The 21,883-nt window shown below is 39.7% G+C and overlaps 1 protein-coding gene and 1 pseudogene across 10 annotated transcripts in view; both read right to left on the reverse strand.

Annotated features, from left to right (window-relative positions):
• Positions 1-213: 213 nt before the first annotated feature.
• Positions 214-21,883, reverse strand: part of RCBTB1 (RCC1 and BTB domain containing protein 1) — a 50,746-nt gene continuing 29,076 nt past the window's right edge. For 6 of the 9 annotated variants that reach the window (XM_081129456.1, XM_081129453.1, XM_081129455.1 and 3 more), the window contains 5 exons: positions 21,575-21,765; positions 13,913-14,039; positions 10,334-10,485; positions 9,679-9,809; positions 214-5,762 (listed from right to left, as the gene is read on the reverse strand). In XM_081129456.1, coding sequence (XP_080985582.1) covers positions 5,622-5,762; positions 9,679-9,809; positions 10,334-10,485; positions 13,913-14,039; positions 21,575-21,765 — 742 coding nt within the window. In that variant the 3' untranslated portion in view covers positions 214-5,621. The other 3 variants (XR_013998252.1, XM_081129459.1, XM_081129460.1) reach the window with 3 other exon arrangements.
• LOC308553532 (proteasome activator complex subunit 1 pseudogene) lies at positions 12,252-13,437 on the reverse strand (annotated as a pseudogene). The gene is made up of 2 exons: positions 13,414-13,437; positions 12,252-13,129 (listed from the first exon to the last, which is right to left on the reverse strand). The product of its transcript is annotated as a proteasome activator complex subunit 1 pseudogene (transcript).

Here is a 21,883-nt window from a genome sequence, read left to right on the forward strand (position 1 = left end):
TTGTAGGTAACTGCTTTTCTCTTTCTGCTTTTAAGATTCTCTCTTTGTCTTTAACCTTTGGCATTTTAATTATGATGTGTCTTGCGGTGAGCCTCTTTGGGTTCCTCTTGTTTGGGACCCTCTGTGCTTCCTGGACTTGTAAGTCGATTTCTTTCCCCAGGTAGGGGAAGTTTTCTGTAATTATTTTTTCAAATAGGTTTTCAATTTCTTCCTCTCTTTTCCTTCTGGCACCCCAGTAATACGAATGTTGGGCCTCGAAGTTGTCCCAGAGACTCTATACTACCTTCGTATTTCTGGATTCTTTTTTCTTTTTGCTCTTCTGGTTGGGTGTTTTTTGTTTCCTCATGTTCCAAATTGCTGATTTGATTCTCAGCGTATTCTACTCTACTGTTGATTCCCTGTAAATTAATCATTTCAGTTTGGGTAGCCTTCATTTCAAATTAGTACTTTTATGTCATTGATGGTCTCACTTGTTTTCTTAATAGTCTTACTAATATCCTTGAGCATCCTTATAACCGTAATTCTGAACTCTGTATCTGTTAGCTTGCTTGGTTCTATTTTGTTTAGTTCCTTTTCTAGAGATTTCTTCTGTTCTTTCCTTTGTGACATGTTTCTTTGCCTCCACATTTTGGCTGCTTCCCAGTGTTTGTTTCTATGTATTAGGTAGAGCTGCTATGTCTCCTGGAACTTGTAGAGTGGCTTTGTGTAGTAGGTGTCCTGTAGGGTCCAGTGGCTCAGCCTCCCCAGTCACCTGAGCTGGGCCTTCTAGGTGCTCCCCTGTGTGGGTTGTGTGCACTGTCCTGTTGTAGTTGAGCCTTGGTCGCTGTTGGTGTCACTGAGAGGAATTGACCCCCAGGTCAATCAGCTGTGAGGACCAACTACAGCCAAAGAGCTGCTGTGCTGGAGACACCCCTATGGAGCAGGATTTACTTCAGTGGAGCTGTAGTGTTCACCAAGTGCGCCCCTTGAGTGTCACTCGTGGATGTGGTAGGGTTATAATCCAGCGTGGTTGAATCTGGCCACCAGGCGCACTGTCTCTGGGGCCTCCCGGGAGGTGCAAAGTCAGCCTGTGCCAGTGCCTTGCCCAGGGCCACCCAGCGTGAGCTACACAGCAAACCATAGTTGGCTGCTACTTGTGCTGGGCTGGGAGGTGTCCAGGAGAGGCCAAGCTATGAGCCAATGCAAGCTGCCACTAGTGCCAGGCCACTTATCAAGCCGTAGGGGGCACACTGCTGCTTGTTTGAGAGATTTTAGGAGAGTCCTAAGCATGAGGCTCGAGAAGCCACTTGCATAGAAAAGCCACTGGAAACAGCCTGGATGAGCCTGCAGGTGGGAAGGGGCGGGGCCTCCAGGAATCACTGAGTCAGGTGCTGGTGATTCAAATATGGCGCCTGCCTGCCGGCTGTGTGTGGCGAGGACTCACCAAAGGAGCAATGGCCTCTGCCAGCTCTTCTGCCTGGGAGGAAACTCTCGCCCCAACCTCAGGCAGGTTAGTTCCTCCCCAAGTTCCTTCCTTTCAAGCTGCTGCCCGGTGCTGGGGCTCAGAGGGAGCGCGTCTGAGTCCGTGCGCCGGCCCTTTAAGAGGAATACCTGGGACTCCTGCAGCCTCCAGGTCCCTCAGTGACAGTCCCCGCTGGTTTTCACAGCCCTAAGTTGTGGGGACTTCTCTTCCCGGCCCTGGAGCCCTGGGCTGGGACCCCTCGCTCCTCCAGGAAACCTCCACCACCAAGATGTTCCTCCCAGGTTTAAACCACAGCACTGGGTGTGGGGCCGCGGCTGCGTCTCCATGATTCAGACCGAATCCACCAGTATCTCCGCCCCTCCTACTGGTCTCGGTCCTTCTTCAGTTCCCTCCTTATAGGGCTTCTGTTCAGCCAGATTTCAGGAGGTTCTGAGTGATGGTTGTTCTGTATTTTAGTTGTAATTTTGATGTGATTGTGGGGGGCGGCGGGTGCAGCTGTTACCTACGAGGCCATCTTGTTTCCCTTCACTACTTAAAACTTGAATCAAATTATTTAATCTACCTGAGTCTAATCCTGCCTATCTTATGGTACAAGATATGGGCACAAAAAAAATGTATGTGCAGCATGGCATAGTGCCTGGCACCATGGGAAATAAATGTACTCACATACACATACCCTCCCCTTGCCAACATTTCCACTAAATAGACCCTGGCTTTTCTCCATTCTAATCAAACTTGCTTATGTTAAGCTCTGGAAAGCTCATCAGCCCCCACCAGGAAGCCCCTGCTTGTGCCACCTGTTGTTTTGGAAATGAGGTAAAAGGACACTTACGTTTTCCCCTACACCACACAATCATCTTCAGATATGCTTCTCATATTAATAACTGTTAGGTTTTCTCTATCATAAAAAGATGTTTACAAATATGTTATTGTTAACTCCTCAACCTTTCCTAATAATTTATACATTCCTTGAGGACAGGGGCTATGTCTTCCCCTTCATTTTTAAGTACCCCAAAGGATTCAGACACATCTTTCAGCAGGAATAAAATCAAAGGACTTCTATAGGGGTGTGTGTGTGTGCAGTTGAGAAACAGCTGACACATGTTCATGGTGGTACCTGTTTTTAGCCTGATACCTGCTAGTGATAGGGGCACTTATACTGTCCAAAGATTGAGCACCTGAATTAGTCTGAAATATAATTATATTACTTATAAAATTGTAGAACACATATACTTATGTGAGCAGGGATTTAAGTTTTTTCTCTTAAGCTTCTTTCTCCTAGGCCTTTGCACCTTGCTCTCCCCTTGATCCCGGACTGAAGCAATTAAGAAGGTGGCGCAGCTGTGCACACTGGGTTACGATATCACCTTATCAAGACATCGCCAGGTGACTAAGATCAAAAGAATGACTTCCAGGACTGCACATAGCTGCATTCCATTCCCAGCCTCAGTTTGCCCCATATAACCCGATCCCTCAGGTCACTCCTTAAGAGAGGTTTTGGATGCTCGTATGCTCCGTCGTCTTGGTTGGCCGGCCTTCTCAATAAATGCCGTATATGATTCAACCCTGCCTCCGTTGAACTGGATACGGTGACAAGCAGCCCCGAGCCCCACCGGGCTTTCCTGATAACACTAGGACCCATAGTACTGATTTTTTCCCTAAACTGTTGAAAATACACACGAAATTTACCATATTAACCATGTTTAAGTGCACAGTTCTGTAGCATTAAGTAAATTCACATTGTTTTGCTACCATCAACTCTGTCCATCCACAGAACTCTCTTCATCTTGCACAACAACTCTGTAACTGTGACTCCCCATGGCAGCCCCTGGGAACCACAACTGTACTTTCTGTCTCTGAATTTGACTAGATACCTCACATAAGTAGAATCATACAGTCTTTGTCCTTTTGTTACTGGCTTATTGAACTTAGCATAATGTCTTTAAGGTTCATCCAAGTTGCAGCATGTGTCAGAATTTCCTTTCTTTTTATGGCTGCATATTACTGATTTTTGAGGGGGGGAAAGCAACTACATGCCTGTTTTAACAGATAACTTTATTAATATGTCATTCTAAACATTACATAAATACAACCTATACATTAGAGTATCAAACATTGTTCCAGTAAGATCAACAGTATATTTAGGGCTATTTTAGGAAATATGAATACTTTGGCTTTCATTATTACATCAGATGAAAAAAAGCAATTCAAAGAATAGTTTTCATCTCCTCTATGATTAACAACAAAACAAAGTAGAAAAATAAGCGTATTTTAAAAAAAAGATAAGCAGTTTTGAAGGACTTATTCCTGTTCACTACATACATACTCATACAAATTACTCAATAATATGAGAAGTGGTTCTTCACCTGTATTAGAAATTCAGTAAATATTTGTTGAATGAATGAACTATGTATGGAAATGGACCTACTACTTTAATTTGTGCTTTTTATAGTTCTTGTTTTCAAGTAAGAGCAATAGTAAACATACTGAAGTTTATGTTTTGTCCAGATTATAAGAAGCCTATAGACCAGTGATTGTTACAAACACTACCCATCATAATTAATAATCAAATCAATGTGTATTTATCAACCTAGTAAGAAAAGTTCTATCATGTTGCAGAACTAATTCTAACCTAATCACTGGGCTTTAATCACTTGCAACATGATCAAGAAAAGGGGGCTGGGACTTCTAGATTTGTATATATTTTACCTACCAATAAATTCCTAGCTTCGGGCCCTCACTCCAGGCCACCACACACTTAAAAACATTGCTAAAAATAATAGCTGCTGCATCTCTTCACCCTCTTGTTAATTTGGCTCTGAAAATGTATTTAGGCTCCAAGTTCAGAAGGGAGGAACTTCTAGGCAGGAAACAGTTCCCTAAGAGAGTTCCCACAAATGGAAATGAGTCTGTGGGCCAGAGGGCTGAATGAACCTTTGTTCTTAAAGCAAATTCAACTGACACATGATAAAACTCAGAATTGAATATTTTTACCTTCCAAATCACACTTCAGAACCAGACCCAAAAGAACCACCAAAAAAACCGTAATTTTGATCTTTTTTCAAGGTCGAACTGTGCTAAATATTAGACCTAACACAGTTAAAAGGAGAGGAAAATCAAAAGTCAAAGCTGGCAAAGTCTCAAGCAAATTAGTGATGGATTTGATCTAGGTAAGAGAAGATGAATTCCATTCAGTCCTGTAAGAGAGTTGGTTTTAAGAACCTCTTCTTTGAGTCAGATGTAGCAGATCTGATGACTTAGCAGCCAATTTAGGAAGGCAAGAGTATATTGAATATGTCAGTTTTCCTCTTATGATTGGTATTTATAGGGGAAAAGGTGTGTGGGGGGGCAATTTAAACTTGAGTTCTCAAATTTGATTCTAATAAAATAAAACATCATTAAATAATAGTAGAGATTCTAGTTTATAAAATATTCACCTTTGTCCAAAGTTTCTTTTATTATCAACTTTTCACGGACAGTTCTAAATCACTACTCTTCATGTGCTTAAGCCTTAAGAGAAATCTTGGCTAACCTAGAAATTTATCTCTACCTAATTATCATTTCAATAGATTTAACTCATATTAAACTGAGTATTATTTTCATACACCATGAAGTTAAGAAAAAAGTCCATCAATAGTGCAAACACAAAAACAAAAGCCTCAAAAGATCTCAGCTATCCCTTCACAGTAAGGCAGTTGGACTAGTAACTAATGCAGCACTTCAACAAGCCCCAAAGTCAGCATCTTTAATTCATGGCGGGGCCTCCATGTCTATGTCACAATTCACAAACTATCCCAACTCCTAGTGTCAAAAGGGTTGTTGATATGTGAGCCAGGAGAGTTGCCACAAACTTCCCCTTTCCAAGTTCATAAATTCCTCTAATAAAAAACAAAAAACAACCAGCTGAACTTTTACCCTTTTACAATGTTCCAGCCAAACCTACAGTCACATTTAAAATATACATGTCTGGAAACAAGAGTTGTTTAAAGTAGGTTCAGGAAAAGCCATACATCCTTCATATATTCCTACCCAGAGAACTGTGTCTCAGGTATGAAAAAACCTGATGGTTTTACCTGCAGAATTATATCACCAGTAGAGCACAAAGGACACACCATCCCCCGTGCTCCAGAGCACTCCACAAAGCCCAGCAGCCTTGGCTTCAGTTCTTAAAGGCTCCACATTTACTGGCTTTAGCAATGAATTCCTTTAGCAGAGGGCCATCCATTTGCCAAAATGCTGCCGTCTGTGTAACTTCTGTCAAATGATTGATGCAAAACTTAAAGCAGAATTCTTCTAAATCCTGGACACACATAACAAAAATAAAAACAAAAAGAGGCCTTTTTTTATTAACCTTAATTTAATTACTTCTCTCCAAACCCCTCACCCCAAGTATCTCACCCTCCCCCAGAATAAGATAGTTGAGTCCAGAAACCTCAAATTAGGCAAACAAGTGGCCACAGGTAGGTGTCAGAAAAACACATACTACTTACTCACAACACAGCAAAAGCAATGGTTCCCTATCTCATCTGACTCTTCAAAATAATACCCCCATATACACACGGTCTATGAGGGGAAGTTTCCTCATGGTTATCATATAGTCTAGGTATACTTAAAGACATTATTTTAAAAAGCTGAAAGCAACTTTAGTCCATATCATATGTTTTACCACATTCAAGAAGTCAGAGAAAAGAATTAAGATATGAGTTATTTAGTTTAAGGAAGAGAAGACTATAAGAATTAGAAAAGTGATGAAGAGATGTAGTCAACCTAAAGTGACACATTAAAAAAATTTCCAAGGACCTTAAATTCACTTTCATGCTCTCATAAATAAAAATATCTTCAAGAATAATTACACAACTTCCACCACACCAATTTCTCAGATGGATAAGAGAGAGAATATTCACAGAGATTGGATTTTTCAGCCAGACAAATGGAAGTCACCAACTACCACCATGCAGGAAAGTAACATATACAGGCTATAAACCAGAAAAAATTTAAAATCTATTTCTGCCTGGCTAATACATCCTGTCATCCCCAGCAAAACTCCACTATAATGCTGTTTGTTCCTTCCTATGTTGAAACGTGTACTTATTAAATCAATTAGGTACCAGGAATATATACAAAGACTAAGTATATAAAAACAAATTCCACTAAAAGCTCTTAACATAAATAGCTTGATTTTTATTACTTGGCTGGAACAGTGAAGGTACTCAGGGTCCTATCACACCAGGAACTCAACAACGTCTAAGCTGCACAGTCCTGGTTTCACATTTCTGGCCACCATGAAATGAGAATTTTAGGCAGAGTGGAGAAGGGCCCACACAAACATATGGACATACCCCTTTTTTGCTCTCTCAGTGCAGACCCCTGAACATTGAAATTTAGAACTGACTCTGAATGAGAACATCAGTGAGAATATGCAAGAATGAAAAAGAGTGATAGTTAAGATTTTTCTCAACCTTACAATAAACAATTCAGCTTTGTTTTTTTTAAATATACCTTTATTCATTTCAGAGAAAGGGAGAGGGAGAGAGAGAGAGAGAAACATCAATGATGAGAGAGTCACTGATCAGCTGCCTCCTGCACACCCCCTGCTGGGGATCGAGCCCGAAACTGTGGCATGTGACCTGACCAAGAATCCAACCTTGATCTCCTGGATCCTAGGTCTATGCTCAACCACTGAGCCACAACCAGCCACGCAACAATTCAGATTTTTATGCCCCACCACATCTGACCTCTGAAAACCTCACATTACTATTGTACTGATTCACAATAATGCTATATTTCAAAATGAGTTTGATGTGAGTTTCAGCATGGTACCTGGCATATAATAAACACTCAAAATATATCTATTCAAAGAAGAATATCATGTAGGTGGAAAAAAATTACCTTGTCAAAAGGACATATGGAAGAACAACAACTTTTATAGAAAAGGCAAGAAACGTGAAAAGCAGGTGGGCTCCATCTTCCTAGCACTGGAACCCACAGAATGAAGGTAAAGTCATCTAGTATCCCCAAGTTGAGCTACTGAAAATAATAGTTTTTGCAGATATTTTCAACAGGCTTAGTAGTAGCTTCTCATCAACTAACAGATACAGTAAGTGAGTTTTATTTTTATATTCTAAAGACTTCATTTATTCACTTACTACATTCAATAGCATTCAGAAAATAAAATGTAAAAGTATATTAGTCAATTATGCAACTCCTATCAGAATCAATAAAAACAGCCTCGAAAGAAGTGATTCTTTTTTTGTCTTCTATTTTATAATTTTTCTAAACTGAACGTGTTGTATTTGTAGGACTTTTAAAAAGTTTTTTAAATAAGCACACCTTCATGATTAGGTGTTTCAAAGATATTCACTCATTCATTTAACTTGACATATATTTTTGAATACTAACTATATGCCCATATTGTGGCAGACTCTGGGAGATCACATGCATTTGTGGTCTCAAATAATGGTGGTTTTTTTTGTTTTGTTTTGTTTTTAAATATATCTTTATTGATTTCAGAGAGAGGAAAGGAGAGGGAGAGAGAGAGAAACATCAATGATGAGAGAGGCACTGATTGAGCCCGCAACCCGGGCATGTGCCCTGACCGGGAATTGAACCCCGATCGCCTGGATCCCAGGTCGACGCTCAACCACTGAGCCACGCTCGGCTGGGCATGGGTTTTGTTTTTAATGTATTTATATTTAATATAAGAAAAATGAAAACTAGTCAAGGAATTGATCAGCTTACATAAGACTTTTCTGTAAACTTTCTGGGGTACATATTAGCTAGAAGTGAGGAAGAAATTTCCAGCAACTAAAGCCAGGACATTTGCCTCTGTTCGGGTGGTTTTAGTCAGCAAGATCCCATCCCAAAAATGTGGAACTAGTAGTGAGGAGGAGTATGGAGAGACACAGAAAAGATTCTAAAATCAATCACTAAATGGAGAGAAAAGCACTGGCCAATTTAAAATTATATCATTGGGTGGAAATTAATTCTAAGGAAATAGCATTTCTAATAAAGAAGCTCATAGTATCAAAGAAAGGGTAGGGGAAAACTATACTTCCGTTTCCTATTAGAATATCCTCTGATCATTATTCCATCTGTTGAAAGGGCCAAAGAGAAAGTCAGCTATATTTGACCTTATCAAATATTTATAATCATAATATGATCTCAAATAAAAATAGGATACATTTTGAAAATACAAAACATGATGGTCCAGTTCGATCCCTAAGTGTGATAAAGATGAAGTCTGTCCTCCACCACATCTCCAAGGCCACAGCTGCAGATCTTTGCAGGGGTTTGGTAAATTCCCTATCAGGTATTCTGTATCACAATATGATGACGGAATACTTATACGACTAGACAAATCGTGCCACTTAGGGTGGATATCCTAACTAGACATCCTGAACTCCAAAGCCATGGCTATCTTTTATTCCCTATGAATTTGTAAAACCAACCATACCAGCCTTTAGTTCAACTAAGTGTCCCTCCAGCTCCCTTCAGTTGGTTCAACAAACACTTATCCAGAGCCTACTAGGTGCCAGTCACCACAGGGAACACAGGTGAACAAGACCCAGTTCCTGCTCCTGAAGAGCTTACAATCTGATGATGCTTTCGTTCCTTAGTTCAAGAAAATGCACATAAACACAAACTTTCAGACTCCCAAGGCCCTTTCATTCAGAGAGTCTGAAGAGATCCATGAATCCCCAAATTAAGAATTCAATCCAGTGCAAAATAAACAAATAAAAAAGAGTCCAGAGCAAGTTCTTTACGCATGAATAACTGTGTTATAATTAGACAATGATAGAATTTCATTACAGATATAAATCATCTCGCATCCATGGCTTACGAAAGGGTAGAGTGGGGAGACAGCAAAGTGGGTCTTGAAAAAAATATATATGCTGACCTTGAGAAATACCTGAACTAAAATATCTGGTTTGTTAGTCCAATAGGTGTGCACTTCATATTCCAACCGGCAGTACAGCTGCTGGGACCTCAGTTTCTTATCTTAGTTAAAAGGAAAGTAGAAGAATAACAATTTTGAAACTATGAACAAAGAATAAAGAAGCAAGGCCAGATATCACTGTTCAGGGATCAGGGACTTCCTTGATTTCCTAAATAGAAGGGAAGTTACTCATCATGGTCCTTGCCGCAGTGAGAAAAAGGAGAGAAAGGTGCACACGGGATAAGGGTGGTCTGAGTTTCTGTCTGTGGTTTTAAGTTACCTCTGCATCGTATCTGACCGCCGCAGAGAATAAGGAAAAGGCATTCTCCACGGTGATTCCTTGCTTGATAATGTGTTGACAAAGTTTTTTCAGTCTGTTTTCACAGTAAGATGTTGCCAAATCCAAAAGACCTAAAAGTTAAGTGTAGTAGTTTTAATAAAGTTTATGATAATTTCCCATAATTATATATATATGTATATACTTTAAAAAAAATTTTATTTCATTTTGGTGCAGTTATGTAGGTAAATCAGCAGAAGTTTCTTAGTGAATAATATACTCTGAGTTTTATTAAGTTCTCTTTGTAACTCCCTACCTCCCCAACCCCCCAAACATACCTATACTCACTTTATACAACTTCTTCTACGGTACAAAGGAAGGCAAAAAATGAAATTTCCCCCTCATTTTGTTTCTAAAATGATATGTTAAATCTATTGTCAAGTTATACTTCAGTATTAAAAAATTAAAATAAGTCCAGCCATAAACTATGTGCATAATGGTTAACCATAACTATACAATATTATTTTTAAAGATATTTGCTTCAAATATTTTTTAAAAGCCAATAAACCTGAAACTTTTCATGTTTCAATACTATAAGAAGATGAGGAGCTATATTTCCGACCATGTGACCTGGCCAGTCCCAATGTGACTGAGGTACCTATGGCATCTTCAGGTGGCAGGTCCACTGTGTCTGTGTAGAGGAACTGGAGAAAGGCACGGTATACTGGGTAAGAAAACTGGTCAATTTCTATCACTTCTTTCATGTCCTCATTCCAGTAAGACTGGAACATGGACCGAAAGTGCTCACACCTAAAACAGAACAGCAGAAGTCAATTCGGGTGATGGAATCAGATAAGCAAATATTACAGTATCTTTAACTACTATAGTTGGGCTTTCACACACCAGGATTATGAATCTTTACCTAGCACCCTAAAAAAAATTCCATGTGCAAGAATTTTTGTATTTGCCTTTTATGTACACTCACTTTCATTTTATTTAATCCTCACCCAAGGATATGTTTTTATTGATTTTTTGAGAGAGAGGAAGAGAGAAAGAAAAACATCAATGCTTTTTGAGAGAGAAACATCGATTGGTTGCCTCCTGTACACCCCCGACCAGGAATCAAACCCACAACCTAGGTATGTGTCCTGACCTGGAACTGAACCCACAACCTTTTGGTGTACAGGACAATGCTCCAACTGAGCCACCTGGCCAGGGCATCACTTTCATTTTTGATGAATATGTGCTATGAAATATTAAAAATTATATGTAGAGCCTAGGAGTACCTAGCACTTCCATAGTACTAATGTTTCCATTTGACGGTCCCCATTCATATCAAGACATCTTGCTCACTTGTTTTTTGAAAGATGCACAGAAATGCATTTTAAACAATGAAATTAAAGAAAATTCAAAAATAAGAATTCAAACATATCACTATAAAGTAACACATTTAAATGATTCATTTTGGGTTTTTTTGTTTTATATAATCAGCATATTCTTTTTTTCTTTTTAATTAAATTTATTGGGGTGACATGGATTAATAGAATCATATAGGTTTCAGGTGTGGGTTTCTATGTTACAAGATCTGTATATTGCTCTGTGTGCCCACCACCCAAATTCATACCTTCTCCGGTCACCATATATTAAGTTCCCCTTTAGACCCCACCCCCTTCCCTCTGGCAACCACCACACTGCTATTTGTGTCCAGGAGTTTCAGTTTTATATCCACATATGAGTGAAATCATTTGGTCCTTAGCTTTTTCTGACTGACTTATATCACTTAGCATAATATTCTCAAGGTCCATCCATGTTGTTACGAATGGCAGTGTTTCATCCTTTCTCATGGCCGAGTAGCATTCCATTGTGTCCATGCTCCACAGCTTCTTTATCCAGTCCTCTATCGCAGGACATTTTGGTTGTCTCCACGTCTTGGCCACCGTGAACAATACTGATCAGCATATTCTTAAAACTGTTCTAAATGTTAACTGGATCACAGTTAAACTGATCATTGTTCCATTATCTTACATGACAATTTTCCTTCTCTTTCTGACTCATCTTCAAAATGGCCACCACTCCTATTTTGTTTCTTTGCTTTGCCCTGCCCCTTTCCTCTCCATCCAAGCCTGTTACCAATTTACTTATAAAACACATTCACTAGGATAGTCATGTAATTCAGGAAAACCCAAGTGAGTCTTTTTGTATTGTATTAACATGTACAAATTCACCTGTATGAGGAACTGATTTCTGAATACAGATTTTCTTAAAAGTATAAAAACCTTATAGGTTTTAAAAAGTAATCTTTTTAATTCCTTTTAAAATGAGACACAGTATAAATAAACTCAAAATATTTTCAAAATCCATTCAGAATTCGAAAAGAATGGCTGCACTTACCTAAGAAATTACTCATCTGAGAAGTAAAAAGAAATGGTGTCTAAACAAGGAATAATAGATAAAATGCATCAGAAAACTATACATGACAGGAATAGACTGGTTGTCCACAGGTTCACAGGCAGAAACATTTCCAGTACCTTTTTTTTTTTTTTTTTACTTTTTTAACCATTATGACTATATTTATTGTGCCTAAAAGGCAAAGTGAGGGAGAAACCTCAAAAGGCAGAGGTGGGACAAAGTCTGGAGTTCCCTGTCAAAGACAGGAAGGTCTCTGCTGGACCCACCCCCCTGCAAGAGGAGGCTTTCAATAGATCATTCCCTTTGTTTCTCCCTTGGGCTTCTTGATCTTCTCAAAGTCCTTCGGATGATGTCATGTAACACAGCATAACCGTTCCGGACCTCCATGACTATCAGCAGTACGTCCCAGTCCTCTGCCTCATCCAGCTCACGCACCAGCTGCTGCTAATCACCCACATGGGGCTGCTGGGCTGCTTTGGTCACGGAATCACCCAGTTCAGAGAAATATTTGGAGATCTGAGTGTGAAATCCTTCACAGCTTGGTGGGAAGGGCGGTCATCAGCTCAAATGCCTTTTCTTGGACAGCCACTCCAAAACTGTTTCCATCCTCAGTCCGAGGTATCTGCAGCTGCAACCAGGTGGTGACCAGGTTAAGCTGCTCAATGACATCCTTGATCTCGGGCTCCAAGTGCTGCAGGATCACAATCTTCTCATTGCAGTTCACTGGGCCACAGGGAGGACCTGTCTCTTCATCTTTTTTCTTCTCATCCTTGTCTTCCTTCTCCTGCTGTTTCTTCCGCTCCTCCTTCTCTTTCTCCTTGACTGGATCAGGCACTTGGATGTCCAACGGGGCCTTCAGATTGCTCAGGTTGGCTTCATTGAGAGCTGGGTCCTTTAAAAATGCATCCAACTCAGAAATCTTCTTGGGGAAACAGCTCCGAAACAGGCTCTCCGTTTTGGTACACAAGTCTTCATGGAACACATCTACCTTGGCTTGGGCTTCAGGCTGGACCTGAGCGTGACCGAGGCGGGGGAGGCGGGGGTCCTAGTGCTGCACAAGGAGCGAGGACAAGGCACGGGGAAGGGCTCCAGTTCATCTTTCAATTAATACTTTGGTGCAGATTTTATCCCTTAATGAATGACATATGGGATTTTCAATTCCCTTAAACATGTTCTTTTGTAAATAGGTTTTAAACTAAATTTACAAAAAGACTTGTAAGTGGCCAATTTAATTCTCAGAGGACTGTCTTTATGTGTCTCATTCTCTGTAAAGGCAGCCTCAGTGAGCAACAGTCCAAACAGTTAGTAATAAATGCAAAGTTCCCTCACATTTCTACAAAGAACTCCTGTCATATAGCTAAAGAACATTTCTTTAATTGAGAATTAGCTGGTCCTTGGGTAAGAAGACCAGCATTCTTACTATGAGTTTTCTGCTTGAGAAAAATGAATCTTTAATTAAGAGCAAAAGGGGGCATATATACACTTTTCCCTGACAATCTTTTGTGGGGTTTTTTGACCGTGTAAATAAGTTTTTTCATGGAAACAAGTATTCACAAGATCCTTCATTTAAAAACAATATAGACAAATACTTATATTACTACATCATGCTTTTTCAAAAAGGAACATGTGTGCACATGCAAACACATGTGTGCATGCAAAACTCTTCAATAATGAGTGGATTGATAATTTCTGCAAAAATATTAAGTTGCTTCATTCACTCTACTGCCAAGGCTGTTTTGTATCAGTCCCCATTTTATGGAATACCAAAGGAACAGATATTGTAAAAAGAAAGTAAGGTTATTGATGTCTCAAGCTCATGCAAAAATACCTGATTTTTAAAACAGCTTTATGGACATGGATATATTTCCCATCAATTCGAAACTTTAGGTCAGCAGTTTCTGGACTGTCAAATTCTTTCTTCAGGGACTCTGCAACTGTTATAAAGTCTTCATGCTCTGAAGGCAACAAACATATTATTAATACATAAAGCTCAGGAAACATACTCAAGATTTAATAGACTTTAAAAAGATAATCATTAGCACGATGGATAATTCCATTTCATTTTTTTTCAAAAAAGTTCATGCCTTACTTGACAAATCAATTTCACAGTATTAAAATAAGTATCCTGAGTTTATAAACTACCAAAAAATACATATTTGGTAAGGCCAAATACTAGTATTACATACTAAGTTAGTCCTCAGACATGTATACTTTTTTTAAAAAAAGAAAAAGTTACAGGTAGTCCATGATTATATAACTACTTGTTCAAAACTTAAGTGATTCTCTTCTAGGCCTGAGAACTTAAGAATTTTCTGTGACTGGAACACTAAGAACACCTTTATCCCGCTTTAGGGTAGTTTCAAGGGGTTACTATATTCTACTCAAGGAGTCCCAACAAACAACTCACCATTAAGTGGTAACGCTAAGCAGTCATGTTCTTAGGCAGAGAAACCCCTTTTCCTCGGTATATGGAATCTAAACATCCCTCTTAACCCTAAGAATTAATGTACAAACAATAATCTTTACACACTATCTTAAAACAGAGCAAATTTACTTACTAACAATGTATATACTCAAAGGGAAGAGTTTTACAAAAATGTGATCTCATTGCCTGATGAGAAGAACTGCTGTTATGATTACAGGTAGATATAGGTAGATGTATTATTATGAAGAAAAGTAAAGGCACTTGTACAAATCCATGTAACATTTTTCTTGTGCTTTATAGTCATGGACAAAGGGAAACAAGTAGAAGGCTAACAGAGAAATAAAAAAGTTCCAGAGACCCTCATCAGCACTGAACGAAGGAACTATATGGACAGAGACAGGTTGTGACTGCCCACAAGATAAGAATGGTGACTCTATCAAAAAACTGAGCTGTCTCTCAGGAGCCTGGTGTTACCAGGGCAATTCTTAGAGTAGGGACAACTACTAAATCCTAGGCTGAAACCTAACAAATGAACTTATCCATGAGCTTTGTTATCATACTCTCCCAAGGAAATATCACTTGCCCAAGCCCTGTTAACTTAACCTAACACACACACAATGCAGAGCTCTCTTGGCTATGGGGGAAAGGTCAACAATGTCTCAAAAATCAGGCTTTTCCTGACCCTATAACCTAGATCACGGGTGAATAAAAGAAGGAAATAACTAAGATGGACAAAGTCCAGGACTCTACATTACTACCCCACCCACCCAAAAATCAGCTTCTTATCAGTGCCTCCACTTCTGCATGTAAATCGTTAAGGATTGAAATAAGCCTTTCCTCCCCTTGGTTTCTGGCAACAAGTATAATCCTCCTTTCACAGACGAAACATTCTTCTGAGGTATGAATTCACCATCTGACTTTCTTCCTATCACTCAGCTGAGATAATAAACCGAGAGGAAAAAAACACTTCTGACTTAATAGGTAGAGGGAAAGAAGTCATCTAAGAAATATATTCAATGACCACACTTTTTCCAGGCTTAACATTAAAATATGTTAGGATGTTCTGAAAAGGATGCCTTGTCAGATTCAGGATATTAAAATGCAAAAACCTGGTGAAGCGTTTTATAAATAGGTCCAGGTTAAGTAGCATATGGGAATCTGAAGATACGGACAGAATGCTTTGGCTGTGACACATATGTGTGATTATGGCCAAATAGTCCCATTCTGTGAACTAAATTTTTTTTTTTTTAAATAATCTTTATTGATTTCAGGGAGAGGAAAAGAGAGGGAGAAAGAGAGAGAGACAAACATCAATGATGAGACAGTCACTGATTGAGCCCACAACCCAGGCATGTGCCCTGACAGGGAATTGAACCCGATCGCCTGGATCCTAGGCCGACGCTCAACCGCTGAGCCACGACTGGCCAGGCTTTTTTGGGTTTTTTTAAAATCATTTTTTAAATTCTCAATTACAGTTGACATGCAATATTATATTAGTTTCAGGTGTACACCACAGTGATCAGACATTTTAAAACTTATTAAGTGATCATCCCAAAAAAATCTCATATCCATATAACATCACACATAGCCATCAGAATACTATTGACTACGTTCCCTATGCTGTATTTTATACCCCCATGACTACACTTATAACTACTAATTTGTTCTTCTAAATGCCTTCACCTTTTTCACCCATTCCCCCAACCCCCCTCCCATCAGGCAACCGTCGAAATGTTCTCTGTATCTATAAGTCTGTTTCTGGTCTGCTTGTTAGTTTGTTTTGACTTTTAGATTCAATTGCTGATAGATAGATTAATGTAGTTATTGTCATTTTATTGTTCATATTTTTTTCCTTTTTTCTTCTTCTTCTTCTTCTTAAAGAAGACCCTTTAACATTTCATGTAGTACTGGTTTGGTGGTGATGAACTCCTTTAGCTTTTTCTTGTCTGGGAAGCTCTTTATCTGACCTTCAATTGTAAATGATAGCTTTGCTGGGTAGAGTAATCTTGGTTGTAGATCCTTGCTTTTCATCACTTTGAATATTTCTTGCTACTCCCTTCTGGTGTGCAAAGTTTCCGTTGAGAAATCAGCTGATAGTCATGTGGGTGCTCCCTTGTATGTAACTAACTGCTTTCCTCTTGCTGCTTTTAAAATTCTCTGTCTTTAAACTTTGGCATTTTAATTATGATATGTCTTGGTGTGGGCCTCTTTGGGTTCATCTTGTTTGGGACTCTCTGCACTCCTAGAGTTGTAAGTCTATTTCTTTCACCAGGTAGGGGAAATTTTCTGTCATTTTTTCAAATCGGTTTTCAACTTCTTGCTCCCCCTCTTCTTCTTCCATCACCCCCATGATGAGGATGTTGGTACACTTGAAGTTGTCCCAGAGGCTCCGTACACTTACCTTCATATTTTGGGATTCTTTTTTCTTTTTGCTATTCTAGGTGTTTTTTGCTTCCTCATATTCCAAATCACTGATTTGATTTTCGGCGTCCTCTACTCTACCTTTGATTCCCTGTAAGTTATTCTTCATTTCAGTTAGTGTAGCCTTCAATTCTGATTGGTCCTTTTTTCTGTTGTTAATGTTCTCACTAAGTTTTTTGAAGTTCTCACTAAGTTCCTTGAGCATCCTTATAACCATTGTTTTGAACTCTGTCTGATAGTTTCCTTGCTTCCATTTCATTTAGTTCTTTTTTTGGATATTTCTTCTGTTCTTTCATTTATGACATGTTTCTTTGTCTCTGCATTTTTGCTGCTTCCCTGTGTTTGTTTCTATTAGGTAGAGGTGATATGTCTCCTGGACTTGGTAGAGTAGCCTTGTGTAGTAGGTGTCCTGTAGGGCCCAGTGGCTCAGCCTCCCCTGTCACCTGAGCTGGGCACTCTAGGTGTGCTCCTGTGTGGGCTGTGTGCATTGTCCTGTTGTAGCTGAGCCTTGATTACTGTTGGCATCACTGGGAGGGATTGTCATCCAGGCCAATCAGCTGTGAGGATTAGCTGTCACTACAGCAGAAGAGCTGCTGTGCAGGAGCTAACTCTATGGAGCAGGACTTGCTTCAGTGGGGCTTTGGTGCCCGCCAAGTCTGCCTGTTGAGTGTGTCGCTCATGGATGTGGTAGGGTTATAATTTGGCATGGTCTGAAGCTGACCACCAGGTGCACTGGTTCTGGGGCCTCCCAGGAGGTGCAAAGTCAGCTACTGCCTGTGCTCTGCCTGGGGCCACCCAGCATGAGCTACAGAGTTATCTGCAGATAGCTGCTACTTGTGTTGTGCTTGGAGGTGCCCAGGAGAGGCCAAGCTGTGAACCAAGGCAGGCTGCTCCTTGTGCTGGGCCTGGGGCCACTTATCGAGAGGTACGGGGCATGCGGAGGCCAGCTGCTGCTTGTTTGAGAGATTTTAGCAGTCTGAAGCCTGAGCCAGGGCAGGCCATTCATATGGAAAAGCCACTGGAAACAGCTTGGGTGGGCCTGTAAATTGGGTGGGGCGGGATCTCAGGGAATTACCAGGGTGGGGTGAACAGTGTGAACCAGGCTGATAGAGACTCAGATATGGAGCCTGCCTGTCAGCTCTATGGCAGGGAGGTCTCAGCAAAGGAAGAGAGACCTCTGCCTGCACTTCTGTCTGGGAGAAAGCTGCCTGCCTCCCTCTCCAGTTCTTGCCCTGATGCCAGACAATTTAGTTCCTCCTCACATGTCCCTGGATCCTTTCAAGCTCCTGTCCCAGGGATGGAATTCAGAGGGAGTGAGTCCAAGTCGGTCTGTGCACTGGCACTTTAAGAAGAACTGCCTGGGACTCCAGCAGTCTCTGTGTCACTCAGCCACAATCCCTGCTGGTTTTTACAGCCTGTAGTTGTAGGGACTGTCTACCTGGCACTGGAACCCTAGGCTGAGGGGTCTGCTGTGGGGCTGGGAGCTCTTGCTCCTCTGGGGGCACCTCTGCAGCCAAGATATCCCTCTGAATTAAAAAATATAACCTATGGGTGTCAGACCAGCCAGTACTGTGCCTCTGCCCCTCCTACCAGTCTCAGTGTGACTTCTTTAATTCTCTAGTTGTAGGACTTCCATTCAGCGAGATTTCAGATGGTTCTGAATGATGGTTGTTCCGTAGTTTGGTTGTAATTGTGATATGGTTGTGGGAGGAGGCAGGCACTGAGTTTACCTGCACTGCCATTTTGACCCTCCCCTCTTTTCTTTTTTTTATTGAATTTACTAGGTGACATTAATTAACATTGTATGTTTCAGGTGTATAATTCTATAATACATCATCTGTATATTGTATTGTGTTCAGCACCCCACGTCAAGTTTCCTTTGATCACCATTTATGCCCCCTATGCCCTCTTCTACCTCCCCTCACACCCTTTCTCTCTGGTAATCACCATACTGTTGTCTGTATCTATTTCTTTTGGGTTGTTGAGGGGGTTTTTTGTATTTTTTTAAGAGAATAGTTTAGCGATTTTTTTAATTTGAGAGACAGTGGAAGGGAGATGGAGAAAGAGAAACATGGATGTGAGAGTACAATACTGATCAGCTACCACCTGCATGCCCCCCACTGGGGATCAAGCCCACAACCTGGGCAAGTGCCCTTGACCAGGAATCAAACTGGCAACCTCCTGGTGCATGGGATGATGCCCAACCAAGCCACACCGGCCGGGACTTTATTTTATTTTTAGCTTAATACCTTCATCTTTTTCACTCAGCCCAGAAAACCCCATCCCCTCTGACAGCTGTCAGTCTGTTCTCTACCTATGAGTCTGTCTCTCTTTTGTTAATTTCATTCATTAGATTCCACATGAGAAAAATGTGGTACTTGTCTTTCTCTGACTGGCTTATTTCGTTTAGCATACTGATCCACCTATGCTGTTGAAAAGGGTAAGATATCCTTCTTTTTTTTTTTTTTACAGCTGAGTAGTATTTCATTGTGTAAATATACTAGAGCTTTTTTATCCATTTATCTACTGATGGGCACATGGGCTGTTTTCATATCTTGGCTATTGTAAATAATGCTTCAGGGAACATAGGGGTGCATATATTCTTCCTGATTGGTGTTTCAGGATTCTTAGGATATAGTCCTGGAAGTGGGATCACTGGGTCAAAAGGCAGTCCATTTTTAATTTTTTCAGGAAACTCCATACTGTTTTCCACAGTGGCAGCACCAGTCTGCATTCCCACCAGCAGTGTACTGGGGTTCCCTTTTCTCCACATTCTTGCCAGCACCTGTTGTTTGTTGATGGTAGCCATTCTGGCAGGTATGAAGTTATACCTCATTGTAATTTTAATTTGCATTTCTCTGATGATCAGTGACATTGAGCATTTTTTCATGTATCTTGGCCATCTGTATGTCCTCTATGGAGAAGTGTCTATCCAGGTCCTTTTCCCATTTCTTAATTGGGTTGTCTTCCTGGTGTTGAGTTGTATAAGTTCTTTATAAATTTTGAATATTAATCCCTTATCGGACATATCATTGGTGAATATGTTCTACCATTCAGTGTTGTCTTTTCATTTTGTTGATGGTTTCCTCTGCTGTGCAAAAGCTTTTCAGTTTGATGTAGTCCCATTTGTTTATTTTTATTTTGATTCCCTTGCCTGAGGCAATAAATCAGAAAAATATTGCTACAAGAAATGTCTGAGATTTTACTGCTTATGTTTTCTTCTAGGATTTTTATGGTGAACTAAATTTTTTTAAACACAATATTCACTGTAAAAAAATTTGTTGTATTATAAAATATCTGAAAATATTCAATTTGTTTCACTTTAAGTTGAGCAGCAGCTTAACTCTTCCTAAATATATGCTTGACTGCAAGACCATAAAGATTGTTCACCTGATGATGGGACAGCTCTAGCTGTCTTACATAGCTCCGCATGATATGTATTACAAGACTAGCCTTCAGTATCAATTGCTGAGCAGCCTAAACTCCTTGGCTGTCAAGAGCTACATTAATTTTCAAACACGAGGCATCATGACCTATTTATTTCCTCTTCATATTAACAAAAGAATAACTTAGAAGAAATACATTGGCAAAAAAGGGAGACATTAACAATAAACAAAATAAAAAGATTGAAATCTCTTTTAATGGCTACTCAGCTTTATGCCATCTTAATACTTTCAATCAATAATGAACTCTTGAAGAAAACAATATTCAGAATATGGACATATTATGTAACCAAAAATCACCCTGAATTCAACGACCCTTTATAATACCACTGTTTTGATGCCCTTCTAAAATAAAAGTATTTGAGATTGGTTGAAAGAAAAAGAAAGAAAATAAGGGTAACACATCACCTTAAAAACCACATGTTCTTCAGTTTCTTTAAAATTCATTTTGGTTCATTAATTATATTGAATTATATAATAAATCTAGTATAACAGCAAAAGCACTTAAGAACAGGTTACTCAAACAAATATTTGTACATGAATATACATAACAGCATTAGTCACAGTACTCAAAAGATGGAAACTATCTAAATACCCATCAACAGAAAAATGGATAAATGAAATGTGGTATTTACATACAGTGGAATATTATTCAGCTATAAAAAGGAATGAAGTACTGATACATACTACATGAATGGGCCTCAAAAGCACTGAGTAAAAGAAGCCAGACATAAAATGTTACATACTGTATTATGCTATTTATATGAAATATCCAAACTAAGTAAATGCATAAAATAAAAATCAGATTGGCCAGTGGCTAGGGGGAAAGGGAAATAGAGAGTGACTACTTAATAGGTATAGGGTTTTCTTTTAAGGTAATGAAGCTATTTTAGAACTTGATATCTTGGTGGCTGCATGACACTGTCTGAATTGTACACTTTAAAATGGTTAATTTTATGTATATGAATTTCACCTCAATTAAAATGAAAGCACTTAAGGGGAGAAAATAATCCATATAATGTTTTATAACATAATAACAAAGTTTATTATGCAAATCTAATTTGGGGAAAGATAGTAAATTTAATGAAAAATAAAACATTCTAGAATGTTTAAAAAAGCACACAACCAGGAAATATGCAGGAAAACAGGTAAGCTGATAGGACCATTCTTCCTGGGTAGAAGCAGCCCTGAGCTTTCTTACCTACAGATAGGAGACGCCAGGAGACAGCAGGAGTGGCAAAGCAGGCAAACACATCGTCCGTGCAGGAGAGGTGGGTGAGGTGAGGCAGAACCACTGACTGGCCCCGGCACTGGCCCCACATGTACACATGCCCGCCCTGGGTTTTGGCAGCAGATGTATGGGCAGAGTGGCAGGCTGCAATCTCTACTACCCTGAAAATTTTAAAGAAAAATGGATGTGTCACTTCTATATTACAGAAGCCCACAACACATCACACAAGGTAAACAAAAAGTTCATGCTTGGAACACCTCAAAAAATGGCTCAAGGTCG

Source organism: Miniopterus schreibersii, assembly GCF_964146895.1.
Source record: "Miniopterus schreibersii genome assembly, chromosome: 2".
Taxonomy (NCBI): Eukaryota; Metazoa; Chordata; class Mammalia; order Chiroptera; family Miniopteridae; genus Miniopterus; species Miniopterus schreibersii.